The sequence below is a fragment of the Nanorana parkeri genome, unplaced genomic scaffold (genome assembly GCF_000935625.1).
Source record: "Nanorana parkeri isolate BGI_ZX_2015 unplaced genomic scaffold, ASM93562v1 scaffold180, whole genome shotgun sequence".
Taxonomy (NCBI): domain Eukaryota; kingdom Metazoa; phylum Chordata; class Amphibia; order Anura; family Dicroglossidae; genus Nanorana; species Nanorana parkeri.
In genome coordinates, this window is record NW_017306448.1 from 173,305 (window position 1) to 191,281 (window position 17,977).

A 17,977-nucleotide genomic window follows, 5' to 3' on the forward strand; every position below is an offset into this window, starting at 1 on the left:
CACAGCTGCATTGAAATGTGGAAATGGGTCAGGATGAAGTTGACTTCAGTTTCTTAGGAGCTGAAAGGACTTGTTAAACTATGTCTCTGCACAGTGGAGCTCTGGCTTCTATAGCAGCCAGGCTTTGGGAGGATAGGAAGCAAAGATGCATTTTACATGAGGAAACTGCTCAAAAGGGAAAGGTTCCTCTGTCTGATATGGGGTCAGAGTGACAATGTGATATCAAGTCACATCCAGTCCACTTCCTGTATTGAAGTATCTATTGCTGCCATACTGATTATCATGGCTGTGTTTGGGTGCATCATTCGAACACACATGAACGTGCACTAAAAAAAAAGTTAAGCTGACCTTTTAATGTTATGCACCCCCCCCCCCCCCTTGGTCCCCCCCCCCCCCTTCATTCTCCAAAAAAAAAACCCCCCCCCCCCCCCCATTTGGTCCACCCCCTGCCTTGATTCTCACCTAGGCGAGAATGACATTTCAGCTGCCTCCATCAACCTCCTAGGATAATGACCTTGCATGTCCCAGGAAGCAATACTTTCATCCATTCATAATATTTGTGGCAACCTGTATCTGTGTGTGAGATCTGGTGCAGGGTCATTGGGAAGGGACAGCCGGCTCCTCATTCAGGGGGAATGCAGTGCAGGACGGAACCTGTAGTAGGTCAGCAATGCCAGAGAACAGGACAATGCTGAACCTGCGGGGCTTCTAAGTATATCAGTACAGTATAAAAAAACAAAATAAAACACCAAAGGTTAAGGGTAAAAAGGACTTTAACTTTCATTGGCAGGTGGAAGTTCCTCTGAAATGCATGAAAGTGGAGTGGATCTGACCTAAAAGCTTAAACTGGTCATATACCAGTAGAATTTCATTTAAAAAAAAAAAAAAGGTTTCTCATAGTTAATGGTATCAAATAAACGATAGTTTTTAACTGTAGCGATGAAAAGAAATTGAATGAACAGGATGGAATTTTTTGTCGAACAAACAATATTTTAATTCTAACTCTTTAAAAAGAATCCAAACCTTCGTCCAAAAAAAAAAATACTGTCTGCTTGGGAGCTCTTCATGCAGCTAATTTGCTGCTGAGATTTGTGTTTTTGTCAGGGGTTCTTTAAATACGTTCTTAAATATATCTTTTTTTTTTTTTTTGTTACTTGGCAACTGGAAATCGTTATCTAGTAAGTCTTAAACTTATGCTGCAAAATGTTTTCCTCGCATTATGTTCTACTACAGCAGCTAGAAGTGTGAAGTAGGGCCGGTATTTGCTTTGAGTGATTCCGCTGCGTGGTATCTATATCAGGGCTCACTGCATCCCTCGAAGAATCCTTTTCATTCTGAACATGTCAGAATGTCATGACATTTACTTACTGCCCCATAACCCGGATAGATGAAATCACTTGGAATCTCAGCTGCTGCTGTCCCCGCACAGGACGTGTAGCCAGGACTAGGAGAGCACAGATTGCCATCTACCTCCTCTCCCCGTAACTTGTGGCCGTCAACTGTCCTGTATGACTGCTGTCATTTGATGCTGGCAAATATTTCTTGTGATTTAAGCCAGGATTGTAATACAAAACTTGGAAAACTGGAAGTGTATTGACTAATGTAGGGCAGCACAGTGGCTTGGTGGTTAGTTCGTCAGCCTTGTAGAACTGGGGTCCCTGATTTGAATCCAGGTCAGGACACTGTCTGCTTGGAGTTTGCATGCTCTCCCTGTGCTTGTGAGGGTTTCCTCCAGATACCCCAAACGTTGGCAATAAATTATATTTCCTTTGCATTCTGCAGTGTTAGTGGCCTATCTTCACATCCTACAGTGGATGTCACCACCTCCTGGCTGCTCCTGTACAGTACTTCCCCATTGACTTCTATGGGGTTCATCTACCCCCTTCTCTAAACTGAGAAATGGCCCTATAAAAGTCAGTAGTGATGTACTGGACAGGAGCGGCAAGGAGACATCCACCACAGGATGGAGGCCCGGAACCATTAGAACTCTGCAAGTATTCATCTGTGCATGGGCAGGGCGGTATTGATTAGGTCTGCTTAAAGTGACCAAATTGATAAGTGCTCTTTGTTTTACAGTGCATTTATCCTTTAGTGCTGTGGGGGTGATGATTCTTGTTTTACATTCCTCCGCGATGACGGATCTGTGATCGAGTTGTAACATCTTGTCTCTTGGACGGTCACAAAGACGTATAGGTATTTCAAAGGAGATCTGCACAGGGGACTTGTAATCGGTGCTCTTATTTCTGTCAAGTAAAACTCCTCTTGCATGACTAGAATCCAAAACAACGTGGCTCCTTACATCCTAGCGATTGTCCAGGGCCACCCTTTCTTAAGCAAGAGCTGGAATGTGCCTGAGGGATGGATAGGAGCACAGGGCATTAAAAAGCAAAGTGAAGGTGATATGTCAATCTTTACTACCAAGATGTGGAAGTACATGACCGTAACTGTGAGGAAAGGGGTAGGGATAGAAGTAAAACTGAAGAACTCTCTTGAATAATTAAGAAAATAAGTGTGCGTGTGATGTCAGGATTTGTGGATTACATGCTCAGATTATGTGTGCTCCGAAAGCCAGTAAGGACACGTAAGATTAGGTACACCGAAGAAATCTCCAAACAGCTATGGGAAGCAGCAGCACAGCTCAAGAATATCAAGTGTCTGGTTTTTGCAACAGTTTTTAATTGGGTTCATTAATCATTGCATATGTTTAAAAGGTTCCTAAACCCTCACATGTTTTTGCATAGATATATATATACTCTGCAGGAGTCAGGAGGGCTCCAACCTGGGACCAGTCTGTGGCTGAGGGAGTGTCACCTGTGTGGTGAAATGTGTGGGGTAAACACACAACCTAAAGTCGGGGGACTTTGAAAGTGCTATTTTGATGAAGAAAGAAAACTGTACTTTGTGTTTGAAACCCCTGCGAGGGTAAACCTGTGTGGACTTTTGAGTTGGATTCAATAAAAGTGAGGCTGCAAAGCATCTTGGGGCGGCGCATGCGCAGTTTGGCTTTTCGGCCAGGAGACGAGGAGAGACACAAGGTAATTCTATGGACGGCGTGCACCCGCATGCAGATACCGTGGGACAGGAAGTGCCAGCAAGCACAGAAGAGTCGATGCTGGATCAGAGACCCGCAGCAGCGCTGGAGAGAAGGCTGAAAACAACAGGAAAGAAGATCGTATTAAGAAACATCATTTAAGGTAAGTGCTTTCACTAACATTGGGGGGAGGGGAAAAAAAGTTTTTGCCTATTGCAAAAATGAAACTTCTTCTGGCATAAAGAAAGTAAATACTTAACTCTCCTGCTTCCAGTGCCACCAAAGTGATGGAAAGGAAGCGCCACCTGATGCCTCTTCAGAAACGGAAGGGTCAATCTCCTCCTCTATCCCCGCTGCACTCCATGGTTCCTCATGTCAATCTTCTACATTGCTACAGGACACTGTGTCATAGGGGGTTGGCGGAAAAAGCACTGAGTGCGGTGCTGGACCTGAAAGCCAACACTCATAGAAGTTTGAATTTGAGAAACTTCAATTGCTAGTTCTTCTGCATTGCAGTGGTGTTCCGCGTTGTAGGTTGCGGGAGAAATAACTACTTTTTTTGCAAGGATATCTGTTATTAAAAGCTTCATTTTTGCAACAGTCACTTTAAAGTTGAATAAAGCAGGGGGAAAAAAAGCTCATACAAGTTTTTAGGTATGATATGCCCAATCCACAACATTGATTCCCCTCCAGTACTGCAATGTCCAGGTTATCCTGCCTGCTTAACGTTTCATAACAATATAAATTTGGGGCCAGTCACACGCCTACCTGATGGTATGGCATGATGGATAAGTATCTCTGCTTGTATTTCTCAGCATTGAGGACACCATTTGATCCTGACCAAATCTCCAACTCCATTGGCAGAAATGCAGCCCCAGACTTGCAAGGAACCTCCACCATGCTTCACAGTTGCTGCAGACACATTATTGTACCGCTCTCCAGCCCTTCGTCGAACAAACTACCTCCTGCTACAGACAAATATTTCACGTTTTGACTCCTCAGTCCGGAGCACTGCTGCCTTTTTTTTTTTTTTCCTGCATCCTAGTTCCTTTTTGTTTTCCTGCATAGTTGAGTCACTCAGCCTTGTTTCCACGCCAGAAGTATGGCTTTTTGGCTACAAGGCTGCAGAAAATTGATCTGGTTCTTTATGATTCATACGTGTAAGTTGTTGAAGGCTAAGTTTACCTTTCTGACCATATCTTATGTTACACCCATATTTCAGGGTATAAGATCGCAAATGCACCCACAGCATTGCACCCCACCCTAGATCCACTGATCGCGGGTTTACTGGCTCCAGTGCAAAAAACAATACAAAACATTTTTATTTTATGAAAGTGTTTTTTTATATACAAAAAGGAGACATTTCAGATTTTTGGACTATTTAATACATAGTTGATCATATTGTGCATGTTACTTCTCCTTGGCTTCAGTCATGAGAACCGTACAGGCCTGATCGCAACTGCTGTTTTTGGCATTTTGAGAATGAGGAATAGCACACAGATAAAGACCTGTAAAGCCGATGAACGTAAAGATCTGTTATCTGACTCCTCTACAGGTTCTAATATTTCTGCCTGTTTCCTGACTTGGAGAGCAGAAACCAGTCTTCATACACGTACATAAACTTTCAGTGAACTTCGGAGAGACTACATTTTATGAGCGACCTTACGATTTTATTGTGGTATTCTCAACATCTGTTTCCACTTTTTCCTAATCATTCCCACCTGCCCAGGTTTGGACAATAGGAAAGAGTGCAAAGTGTTTGGTAATTACAATTCTGGGACATTTTTCATGAATACATTTTATTATCGTGCATAATGGAACGTAAAATATTAAGTCTGACCTGTAGATAAGCGGAGTTCTGATGGAATATGCTGGAGGTCTTGCTTTATGCTGTACACAGACTCTAGTAAATTTAAACTAAAAATGTTTGCATGTATGGCGAGGAACATCCTATGGGCATCTTCAATAAGTACGTTTACAAACATCAAGATGGATGTGGTTATTACAAGTGGGATAGAACAATTCAGTATAGAAATGCATATTTGTTTTTAGTTTTTTGACCATAGATATGCTTTAGTAAAGTTGGGGAGCATTCTTGATGATTCCAATCTTTTGTCTAGTTCCAGCGGTGGTCTTGGCTCTGGCAGGGAGCTGAGGAACGCATGTGGGGCATGGGTAGATTTTGTGAGAGCACATCATAACCTTTTTAAAGCCAAGATAGTTCTTGGGATGCTTGTGACAAAAAATATGACTGTAATTCCAATCGTAAAGAGTGATCTGATGTCTGACCACCCTTATGCACTTGGACCAGGTTTTGCATTATACATGTTTGGCTCAGGTAGAACAGTGGGGGATCAGTAGAGGTATTCTAACCTCCTTGATCAATTGTTCCTTCCAGGTATACTCTTATCGGCTGTTAGCTGCAAGAGCTCTTGGGTTTTATCTACTTGGAGTGGATCAGGTAAAGATCATCTCTTGCCCATCAGAAGAGGTCAGGAAAGCTAAATAATGGACTGGGAGGTTTGTCTAGCTATAGATGTGCTTTAAAACATTGACAAAGACAGTAAGTGGGGGCTATGGTGCCGAGGCATGCTTCCATAGTGTTGTCTCCGTCTGTAAAGTCTTTAGAAGAGCTTTGGGTTGGCCATTGGAGTGAGGAGCACCGATTTGGACTGTAATGTCTGAGGTCACAGTCTTTGTTGGATACCTTCAGATGGAGTGTTTGAGCCTCTTATTTATCTGAGCCATGGTATACAGAACCTTGAATTATTCACTTTGATGCCGAAACTTCTCTTCACGGTTCATCTCGGTGATGGGGCTACAGTTTATTCAGTAATCCTATTGTCACTTAACGTCCTTTTTTAGTGGTGTACTTAAAATTTAATGAAGTGACTTTAGAATGTTTTCCAGGTGAGAGAGTCCTGTAATTGCTTCAGTTTTATAATTTAATAAAATTCCTTTTATGTTTTGAAGTAAAATTGCCCTGTGATCATAAGCTCTCCTTTTTGTAGCGTAAATTCACCATGGCTCATTTCTCTTTGTGAAAGAAGCATTATTTTATACGCATACAGTACATTGTCTGGTGTCGTCTAGAATGGATACTAACTCCATGGCTGGAGTTGAAAATAAATCACAAACAAGATAATATGGAACAAGCAATAATGTAAAGGGCTACATCAAAAGTTTATCATTTGTGTAAGCAGCCATCTTTTATCAACTTTCAAAGATGCAAGTGTCAACCTTTTGACTGCATTTTGGAATTTGTTCTCCCCTTACAAGACTCAATAGCTACCTGAGGGGGGGGTTGGGAATTGTATATGCGCCGATATGGTTTTTCCAAGACCAAGTAGGAGTACCAATACTTTTTTCTCAAGTACACACTGATATATCAATTACAGATATCTTCTTTTTTTTTTTTTTTTAATAAAATGTGTTGCATGTCATGTGACAGTTTTTCTAAAACAATACAGACTAATGATTTTTAGGACAGTGGTGGAGCACCAGGGCCCAGTCAAAGCTGCTACCGCTGTGACCATAGTAGTTCTGCCACTGACTCCAAGCTGTAGAGGCACTATAAATCTTAGCAATACATTATACAGCAATGCAGAATACCCCCAGCTATGTAGGACTACAAATCCCTGCAATGCATTATACAGCAATGCAGAATAATATGAAGTTACATACTGTGTTGCTCACCAGGGCTGTGCAGCTGGGTACAGGAAGGAGGAGGCGATGTGCAGACTGGCGCTGTGTAACAGCTCTCCTGAGGCCCCGAGCAGGCTGCCCTGAGGTCCTCAGCACGCGCGGGGTCCTTATGGCAGCCGACTCTATTTAAAAATGTAAAACGCTGGTATCGCCGCTTAGTATCGGGGCATTTTCATTAGTACGCTTGAAAATGCCCAGTATCAGTACCTAGATAGATATAGAGCTAGATATAATTTATATTTTATTGGAGCATCCTTTGCTTTGGCTGCCTAACAACATTTTTTTTCTGTAATGCACCTAAAATGCAAAGTGTATTTTTTACGCAAAGATAAAGATTATCATCCCTAGGTTTGCAGCTGTTTTCATGATCTGGGAAGAATAACGGTTTATACTTCCCAGATAACTTTTCCTGTAGTTAATGCCGAAGGCCCATGTGCATGGGGTCTAACCCATTGTCTTGCCTTCCTCTCTCTTCTCTAAGGGTTTGTTCACACCAGTAGCTGCTAGTGTGTGTGCCCATATGGTCTCTCCGTGGTACGATGCAGTTGTACCACGCCTCACTGTGGGGGGTGAAGGGGTACGGCATGTCATGCTTTAAGTGCACACGACTGCAACGTGGTGGTGTGAACCGAGCCCACCCATGAAAAGGCAAATTACCCTGTCTTGTGTTCGGGCTGCTCTGGAAAAAATGGCCCGCACAGCCCGAACACATATGGCGTGATTGAGCCCTGAAGTGACATTGTGTTCCAGTGGAATTGAGTGGGGGGGCCAGGCAAGTAGTTACATGTTGAATTTTGTAATGTTTGATTTTTAGATAATTGTGTCCATGTAGTCGCAGTCATACTTTTATATACAGGGAGCTAGGCCAACATTTTGTTGAATCTCCCCCTTACCATATACATTTTCTGTAGGACTTCCATAGCAGGGATTTATAGGAGAATCAGTGTTACAAGGGTGTTGCGGTCTAATCTTCACAGCTGGAATTTTTTATAACATGTACTTTTACAAGTTCATCACTCTTATCAGCTTCTAGCCTATTATTCTGTGCAATGCTGACCGACCTTACATTCCTCTGCCATATGTGAGGTGTGAGTATTGTTTTCATCATACTGGGGTGCGCAAAGTTTCAGCAGATTTACTCCCCCCCCCGCCCCCAGAAAGCGGTCTGTTGATAAAAACAGAATTATGTTAAAGAGCACTTTTACGACTATCAGCTCTGCCCTGCTTCAAGACGCCTGCCATAGCTGATAGAAAATGCAGAGGTCCGAGATGACATCACTGGGATTTACAGTGCAACCACAAATCGGAAATTGCACTGTGCCACAGAACGCCCTTGTAGCACTCTTTATAGCAAAATAGGAAGTCCAGTGACGGGTTGGTTTAGCCCCATCAGCTGATCACTTGACCCACCTACAGCAAATGAAGGTTTAAAATGACACTGTTGGCTCCAACCTAGAACCTCAAACAAAATCTGCACCTCCTGAATGTCGGGCCACATCAGTGAACTTTAACCTCCCTGGCGGTATTCCCGAGTGTAGCTCGGGGTTACTTTTCCATATCATAAGCAGTTACCCTGAGCTACACTCGGGAATGCCGCATAGCATTTACTTACCTTGTCCCTCGAGCCACGCTGTGTTCTCCGGCCGATGCCGGCATCCTTCTTCCGGGTTCTGTCCCTTGCGAGCGTACGTGTAGCAGGGGGTGGAACCGGCGGGATATAAAAAAAAATTGGAAAAATAAATAGACCGAAAAATTACATGGAAAAAAATAAAAAATCATGCCAGGGAGGTTAATGTTACAAGTCCTTAGGGTGACGAAACAAATTAATGTGAAAAGAGTGGAAATTGCCTTCCTTCTATTGATAAGCAACAAATCCAGGACCACACTGGCAATGCTCCATGAAAAGGTTAAGGCCTGATTGGCAAATAAACAGGATCTCCCTGGATTTGATCCCAACGTTACCTATCCCCCGTGGCCCTGAGGACTTCCACCTAGTCCTTGCCAGCCCCATGTTCTCAAACCCCTTAAGGACACTGGTTCTTCAATGACTGTCCCAACCAGTGTGCGGTCTACTTATATGACAACATGCACTTAATGTATGTTTGCCAATTGTTCCTTCATCTCTTCTGGAAAGTAAATTCACCGATACTTTGGGTGTACCACGACATATGCTGTTATCTTGTGATGTGAAACAGATGTTGATAAAATCTTAACATTTATAAAAGATAATAAAGAATTATTAAACTAAAATGGCCCTGTGGCTGAGAGCATCTCCTGCAATGCCGTTTTAAGAAGGTGCATCGTCTAAAGTGGGTAATGTGTTGCCTGTGGATCTGTTTCTACATGTTTTCACCCAAGATTCAAACCACTTTCAAGGATCCAAACTTTTTCACATTAAATCATATGAGAAAATATGTGACTCTTGGGTGAAAACATTTTATAAATAGACCCCCCCTAGTTTGTGTTTCTTAATGCAGTAGACTGCGAGTCACACCATAAAAATTAGTACAATAAATAGAATAATCTCTTTGGGAGAAATCGTTCTATATATAACAATAAATACATATTGTAGAGGGTTCTAGAAGTGGTTTTGTAACCATACATTTGAGTCCTACAATAAAACGTAGGGTGTCTTGTCTATTGGTGAACACCTGCTGTATGTACAGTTTCGTGTAGACTACAGGTTTTATGTAATTAACAACCCCCGGCTTCTGGCAATACTCAACGCTGTCATAGAATTCCTGATAAGACTTCACATAGTTCTCGCATCCCCCTCAGTCCTGAAAATCTTAATGGCTGCCAAAGTTCTCTTTAGGATAGTATAGAATCCATGCCAGATGCCACAATTTGACGCCCACAGATATATTCTGCAGGTGGAATGTTCTGTGGTTGTTTGTTCTCCCAAATCCTACGGAGAGAATGTGGATTGTACTGTACTATCGCAGTTATGTTTGTTATGTTTGCTAAAGACGACTGAATATTTCCAAAGAAAAACATAGAAGGGATGTAAAAACCATCAAAATCCTAATACTTTGTATCAGTTCTATCACTAAGTGAATTAGGGCCAATGCGTTCCGGCCCGATTGGTGCCTGAATCCACTGGATCGCATTCTGTCCGGCATCAGTGCCTGTGTTCCGGTCTAGGGAAGTCGGGAAAAAATGCTGCATGCACTATTTTTTTCTGACTGCCCCGGAACACAGGCACTGATCTGCCACGCGTTGCGGTGCGGGCGATCGCACTTCGGACGGTGGGCGTGGCTCCGGCGCCATTGACTTCAATGCCCCACCACCCTCCCGTCTCAAAACATAGTGAGCCGACCGGAATGCGATCCAGTGCATTCTGTCACCTTTTGGGCCGGAATGCACTGGGGCTGGTGTGAACTAGCCCCCAAGGGTCATGAAATTTATTCATGATGCTCGGCACCGTGCCTACCTCCGCGTATCTATTTAGTTTTTGGACCATGAAACACCAAGGCATAGGTATAAAGCAGCCCCGGGTGCTCGCCGGCTGGCTAAGCCCAGGATTGGGTGAAACCAACTTGGGCAGGACTCCGTGTCACTGACAACATTTTCAATGAATTGGTTCAGCATGGAATAGAGTGCGGCCGGATACTTCCTTTTACTATATACCTGTTTGGTCAGAGCTCCTTAGTTTACATTCCTTTTGACTATAGGGCAACATTTCTTTCATGTTTAGCACACTCAGGAGCTGGTAGACCACTTCTGTTTTCTCCATGAAGTTATGCACTTGATGGGGCACCAACTGGTAATCTTCAGACAGCCTCTCGGGTCAGACTTGCAGCTTCAAGAGTCATCTTAGACAAAGAAAGAAAAGCTGGTGAATGTGGTTCATATAGAAGTAAGATGGCATCGGAGTAATTATTTTACCCCTTAGTGACACCGCTTCCGAAAATGTTTTCGTCATTTTTGCTGTGTGTTTGACCATTTCCATCTTCCTCATGCATTGCACCTACACATATTGCATAATGTTTCTTTAAAGGAAAAAATGGGCTTTAATTTGATGTGACATATGCATATATACATTCTTATTTTTCTAATAAATGCAAAACAATCCAGTTTTTTTCAGTTTTGGCAATAATAATGTGTACGTAATTAGTGTAGCCAAGAGAGTAATTCATAATAGATTCTTTTGTTCTGATTTACAGGGTATATCATATATGTTTGGGAGTTATAGGTCACAAAATACAATTTTAGAATGTGGTATGTTTGTCTCCTAACTTTAATAGTCTCCTCTGCACTATGTTTGTTTGTTTTCTTTTTATTTTTTTTAACTTATTTTTTTGTTGCAATTTTCACTGCAAGGAATAATAAACATTTTTGCTTGGAGCTCTTCTCTAAAATGACATGTTGTGGGTGGGTCCAGTTCGGGTATGTGCAGTGCCTGCTGAGGTCCAGTGGTCATATATTTAAGAGGAATTTACAAAAAAAAATGGAAATAAATATGTAAGGCCTCACCGCACCGTAAATGATTGGGTTGCTTATCTTCTATAGCCATTTCGCAGACGACTGGAGGTGAAATATGGTCTCCTAGATTATAAGGTTGTATAGCAGTACAATTTTCTCAGCTGGGTGGTGATGCGGGTCCAGTCTGTAATGAAAAGTTTCTGTACGGAGAAAACCAGAAAGTCACAATCTCCTTGCCAGATCTGGACTAATCACAGGAGCCAGGTCGCCAATGTTCTTTATATGTTGCAGCCTGCGCCAGACTTTCGAAGTTCTTTTAGTTGATGTCCATGGAACTAGCTCCTAAAAAATGTTTTAAAAAATCCTGCGGGCTCTTGGATTGGACCGACTGAATTCCATATTAATTTGTCCACCTCTGCTCTATGCAAAGGGTCTTCTGACATAGCAAAGAACCCCTTAAAATGTCTCTTTTTATAATGACATATTTTGTATTTAGTGTTATGTTGGTATGCAACGGAGATTAATGTTTTATGTTTGTTGTAGCAAACCTCTTTGTTTTGACACACGTTTTTTTTTTTTTTTCTTGTTTAGGATCGGTTAAGATTGTGCTATGAATGGTGATTCCAGCACAGGGGTGGTGACCTCACCACCCCCTACAAATGCTCCCCACAAAGAGAAGTACTTTGACCGGGTGGATGAAAACAACCCAGAGTACCTTAGAGAAAGAAACATGGCACCTGACCTCCGACAGGACTTCAATATGATGGAGCAGAAAAAGAGAGTTTCTATGATACTTCAAAGTCCGGTGAGTTGAGGGGGACCAAACCAATGCAATTGCTGCAAATAAATAGACCATGATGGAAAAACATTTAATTGTTCACCCCAATTGACTAGCGGCATACATTATTTTATTTTATTTTTTTGAAACTACAAACCTTATTTGTCCAGAACGTTTTCATGACACTTCAAAGCCTGGTGAGTGGACGGGAACAAAACAAAACGCTGCCATGAAAAAGGACATGATCGAAAACATTGAATTGTTCTCCTTGATTAGCAATTTTTTTTTTTTTCTTATACCCTTTTGTATTCTTCTTCTTTTTTTTTTGGAACTACAAAGCTACCCTGTTGAGTGTAGTGTTCTAGCAAACCGTTTGGCTGTAAAGCCCTGGCAATTGTGGTTTAAAAATAAATCTGGAATCTGAGGCATCTTAATTAATGTGAATGCGAGTTCACCTCCTGCAGGTAGCAGTGATGGTCGTGGAGCTCGTTTCTTTTTTCCAGTCATGAGTTGTACTCATTAAATCTTGGTGTTTAGTGGCACCTCAGGGCAGTCCAGTAATTTAGTCTTCAGGGTACATGTTAATCCCATTATGTGGTGAATCGTCTTTTATTGTTGCAGTTTGAGATAGATTATTAACCAGTATAAGGTTTATGTGATTCTAATTGGTCTTATTTTATATTGACGGAGGACACAATCAGCTTGTTTTATAAGGGAACATTTCACCATTTTTGGCTAGGTGGTTCTAGAAGACCAAATTACAACATGTCCCTTGCACACCTGTTGTCTGTTATGTAATTTTTGTTGTTGTTCTCAGAAGATGAACATGTCAAACGGGCTTTGATGAACGAGCACAGCGTGGTCCAGAAATGTTGCATTATTAGGGTGACTTCTCTGAGCAATAAAAATATCTTGGTGACAGAGACTTACTGGTGACATAAGGTCCTCAGAGCCATCTCTGTTTCTGCATTGCTATACAAGTTTCCATGCTTCAGGAATCTTAAATGGGGGCCACATTTTATTAAAGGTGCCTTGATGTGGTGGTGTGTCTTCTACCTGTATTTGCAAATGTATGTAAATAAGACCTCTGTTCTGTTTTTAACCTGTAATAGCTGAAACAAATTTAGGTTTGTTTTTTTAAAATTATTATTTATTTTATTTTTTACTGACTAGCTGAAAGTGTGTCGGGGACTTCCTTTGTACTGTTTTTTGGATCACAAGACCTGCTGAATAGAATGCCATGTTCTTTGGCAGGTTAAACTGTTCCAGTTTTTTGGCTTCCACTTTGCATTTAGCTGTTTACCATCCAATCAAAACTTGACAAAAAATCCCTTTTATGTAGTGAGTGCTGCCTTCCGTCTGCCCATCACTTCCATCAACTTCCTGCATTCCCAGTGTGCTTTGCGTCTCTTTCCCTGCTGCTTGATGTGATGCAATCTTGATTCCTCAAGACTATATATGCCATCATGCATTGCTTCCATCAAACAATGATAATGTTACATTGTTCAGATGTAGAGTTGTAGTTCAGAAAGAAGTCTCGGCGAGAGCTGAGGCACAAGGTAGTGCGTATTCACAGGGCTGAGTGAAATGGTGTCCGTGCATTGAGGAAGTCAATCCTGTGGGCATCTTCAGTAAGTAAGTCTTCAAACTTCTAGATGGATCTGGTTATTAGGAACTGGATAGAACTCATGGAAATGTAATGCAGAAATACATATTTTTAGTTTTTGACCATAGATACCCTTTAAAGTCCTTGAGAGCACACAGTGTCAGTTGTGGTTTTGGACATTGAATCTGGTTATGACCATTCTGCTGCCATTTTTTTTTTCTCAGACCTTTTAATTCTGTTTTTTTGTATCCATCCTTTTAGGCCTTTTGTGACGAACTGGAAACCATGATCCAGGACCAACTCAAGAAAGGAAAAAATCCCACGGGGTTATTAGCATTACAGCAAATAGCAGACTTTATGACCACAAGTGTACCAAGCGTTTACCCCTCAGCCCCTCAGGGTGGAATGGCAGCATTAAACCTAAGTAAGTGTTACCTGGAGCTAAAACTCTCTTGTAGTGGATTTGTTTAGATGACTATTCTAAATGGGGGGGGGACAAAATAATTAAAGCAGACCTTTACCCCTTGACTAAAAATCACATCAACATGCAGCTCTGCATGCCGATATGAAATCCTCTTAAATTCATTAGCAAAACAAACCTATTTTTATTTTACTTACCAGTTCTGGCACAAATTATATAATTGTGCCCGAGTGTTGCATCCTGGGAAGGTTACATCAGCAGAGCATTGCTGGGAACTCTCATCTGTAATCTCACAAGATCTCAGGGAAAGCCATTTTCCTCCCCTGAGATGATGGGCATGGTCACATGTCCTAGTCACATGTGCCAGAGTTCCAGGAAGTAAAGGGAGATGGATTCATCTGCCCTTATTAAGAATGGGGAAGAAAAGAGAAATAAGAAATACAAAGCCGGCAATTATCTAGAAGTATCTGTCTGTAGATTGTCATCACTAAACATTTCTAAAGGTGTGTTTGTTGTTATTTGAAGATAAGGGTAAAGGTCCTCTTTAGGCCTGGTTCACACCTAGGCCACAGCGTTTTTACACATGTTTTTTATGCATGTTTTTGTGAGCAGATTGTAGCTCATCGATGTCAATGAGCAAAAGCACATGCAAACGCGCGTTTTCAAGAGTTTCCTATTGAGTCTATGGGGACAGAATGAGCTGTAATATGCGCCCACAAAAGCTCCTGTACTTTTACCAGAGTCAGGCGTTTTGATTATTGCAACAAAACGCTCAGATGTGAACAGGGCCATGGAAATTAATAGCATATTTTGTGAGCGTTTTTTAGGGCAGAAAAAGCGCTACAAAACGCTCAGTGTGAACCAGGCCTTAAGGCCCCATTCACACCTAGGCGTATTGTAATATGCGCGTCTGTCACGCTGTTTTTTTAACCGCGATTCGCGGTAAAAGTCGCGCGACCCCAAAGGCGACTTGGCTGTAGCCCAATGGAAAAACGCCCTACAAAACGGCCCAAAGTAGTCCCGGGACCTTTTCAGGTGTGGGCCGTTTTGTAGGGCGTTAGGGACGGGTGGAAATACGCATAGGTGGGAACGAGGTCATTGACTACAATGCTATTTATTTTTTCGACCGTTTTGTAGCGCGTTCGTCGAGCGTAGGACACGCTACAAAACGGTCAGGTGTGAACGGGGCCTAAGTGATTTGTTCTCTTCTGAAGTCCAAAATTATTGCCACGTAAAAATTCTTTATTTACCATATACTATATATTCCCAGATTTTATATATAATTTTGTACACCTTTTAAATGTTTGTCTTTTAACCCTGACCATTTTGTTGTTTTTTGTTTTTTAAACGTGCTCCGCTTATTGAAGTAGGAATAACAGAATTTCATTTTAGGTTTTTTTTTTTTTTTAATGTTTACTGCATCATGCCGTCTACAATTATTCACATCAATAGACATGCTGGAGAGGCCGTATCAATTTTACAAAGCAGGAGTCAAGCTGGCCATGCACTAGTAGATTTCCAAATGAAAGAACTTTCTTCAACACCCCATATCATCATCACACTTGATGAATGTGGAACAAAATGTCGTTTATTTTAACATTCGACTTTGGAATAAATGGAGTCTTCTGAATGAAAACCACATTTAATTTCATTTGTTTGAGAAAATGTTTCCATCCTGCTCCTTTTTTGTTTTTTCATCGCTATGGTCGAAATCGATCATCACTTTAACCCCATCAACTAATAGAAAGTCGAGCGAAAGATCTTTTCATACGATGGTGTGTTTGGAAATCTACTAGTGTATGGCCCCCATTCACACCTGGAAGATTTGAAGCACATTTCCAGAGGTGCTACAACTTTCCATACTCAGATTTCCATGTTATTCTATTGTGTACAAGAGCTTCTTTGGGGAATGTTTTTGCACCCAAAAAAGCTTCAGTGGGAACACCTGAAAACAATGAGGGGATTTTATCAAAATCTGGAGCAGCTGTGCACGGCAACCAATCAGCTTCTTTTTTTTTTTTTTCGTCTGATCTGGTTTTGATAAATTCCCCTCAATGTGTTTTTTATGCCCGGCAGCCATCTTTAGTAACTACCTTTCCACCGGCTAAAGAAAAAACACTCCAGCCTGAAAATGAGTGATAGACGTGTCTACAAACCCAGGCGAAACAACCACAGACTGCAGTGTGAGAATGTGTTCTTGTAGCTTTGCCCAGACATTTCAGCAGGAAGAAGTGTGTGTGTGTGTGTGTGTGTGTGTGTGTGTGTGTGTGTGTGTGGTGTCTAGCTATTTGCTTAGTAGGCAGGAAAGAGGAAATGAGTAGAGAGGAACTTCAATCACAACCTGTCATCAGAGGAGGAAGACACAATTACCGCTAACCTCAAGCTTTGCTGAAAAATGAATTGCAGCACACGGGTACACATCGTCCCGCCATGGATCATCTTCACTCTGACCTGTTTCCCCCAATAATGGGCTTGGACATAGACTATGACTAAGCCCACTGTTGGGTAAAACATGTCAGAGTGAAGAGGATCCATGGCGGGACGATGTGTACCTGTGTGCTGTAATTAATTTTTTGGCGACGCTTGCAATATGTGACTGGACTTGTTTTCTGTGAGTACCTGCTGATGTTGGGGCAAGACGGGCTTGGCCGGTGTGCAGCCGCCATTTTCTCTGGTGCTGTGAAGGAGTGGTGATATTGGGCTATGGAAGGGAATTACCTGTAACACCTGCTGTGGACATGATGGCTTGTACACAAACCTCACACACTGGATGCAGAGGTGCATGTAAAGTGTATGGCACCAAATCATCTGTCGGCTGGTCTCTTATTTCAGGGAAACACCATACATGATAAATTCAATGAATGGCCCTGCAACTTTGAGTGTGGCCAAACATTGCAGGCATTGATCTATTCGGTTCAATACTTTCAGGCTTGGCAGTTGAGAACACACACACCAGGCGTCCCTTTCTAAACGACAGGCTACAGCTATATCTATATTATGAATATGAGAGGGAATATTGGGCTGACTTATAAAGCGTGTTCTGTGCTATCAGATTGCTTTGTCTGTGCAATGCATGCACTGCTTGGTGTAGTTGTGCGTTTTGCGCATTGCCAGTATCAGTGCTGCGGAGGACATTTTTTAATTTTGCAGTATTGACAGACAAAGATAAAGCAAGGTCACTTGAAGAAATCTACACCAGAAGGTAATCTGAGGCTCATTCATCCACTGCGGCCCGTTCAATGCAACAAAATTGCAAGTCAAGGTTACAAAATATGGCATGAATAGATGCCATATGAGGGTCTGTATAGAACTGACCCTCACTGTTCTAGGTTTTATTAATCTACTCATTGTTTGTTTTACCTCTGGGGGAATTTTATATGAAAAGCAGACTTTTCATTTACAAGATGTGTGTGTGTGTGTTATACCATTTGCGCAAGGTGTGAAGTCTACCTTCTGTAATGTACTCTTTCTTGGCATAACTTGGTGTTGCTAAACTATCATTTAATGTTACAGCGCTCCCTCCAGCCTGTCCCCTCTTCCGCTACAGCATTGGAATGTTCCTCGGGCATCCTCCTATCTATACACTGTGTATAGACTTGATGATTTACAGGACCTTAGACTGCTGTAAAGTTGGGGGGAATGAGGCTCCAGGGACCGGTCTAAGACCCAGCTGGCTCACAGCATCGGGGTGAGTATCATTTTTTTTTTTATATACTCGAGTATAAGCCGTCCCGAATATAAGCCGAGGTACCTAATTTTAGCAAAAAAAACTGGGAAAAAGTATTGACCCGAATATAAGCCGAGGGTGGGAAATGAGGCAGCTACTGGTAGATAGATACCAATAAAATGACATTTAATATTTATTTAAAAGAAAAATAACCTAGCTCTGTAAGTGGAAAAGGGGGTACAGGGCTACATATCATGTACTACGGATCATTTAACCCATTCATGTTAGCAGAGGATAATTGTAAATCTATTGTTCAGTGCATTCTATATGTAGTATATAGTACA

The 17,977-nt window shown here is 41.8% G+C and overlaps 1 protein-coding gene across 3 annotated transcripts in view; it reads left to right on the plus strand.

The window, feature by feature from the left end:
• The window catches only part of ADD1 (adducin 1), an 80,275-nt gene that overhangs the window by 26,301 nt on the left and 35,997 nt on the right, over positions 1–17,977 (plus strand). For all 3 annotated transcript variants that reach the window (XM_018554979.1, XM_018554980.1, XM_018554981.1), the window contains exons 2-3: positions 11,753–11,966; positions 13,807–13,969. In XM_018554979.1, the coding sequence (XP_018410481.1) occupies positions 11,772–11,966; positions 13,807–13,969 (358 nt within the window). In that variant the 5' untranslated portion in view covers positions 11,753–11,771. The remainder of the gene's footprint in view (positions 1–11,752; positions 11,967–13,806; positions 13,970–17,977) is intronic.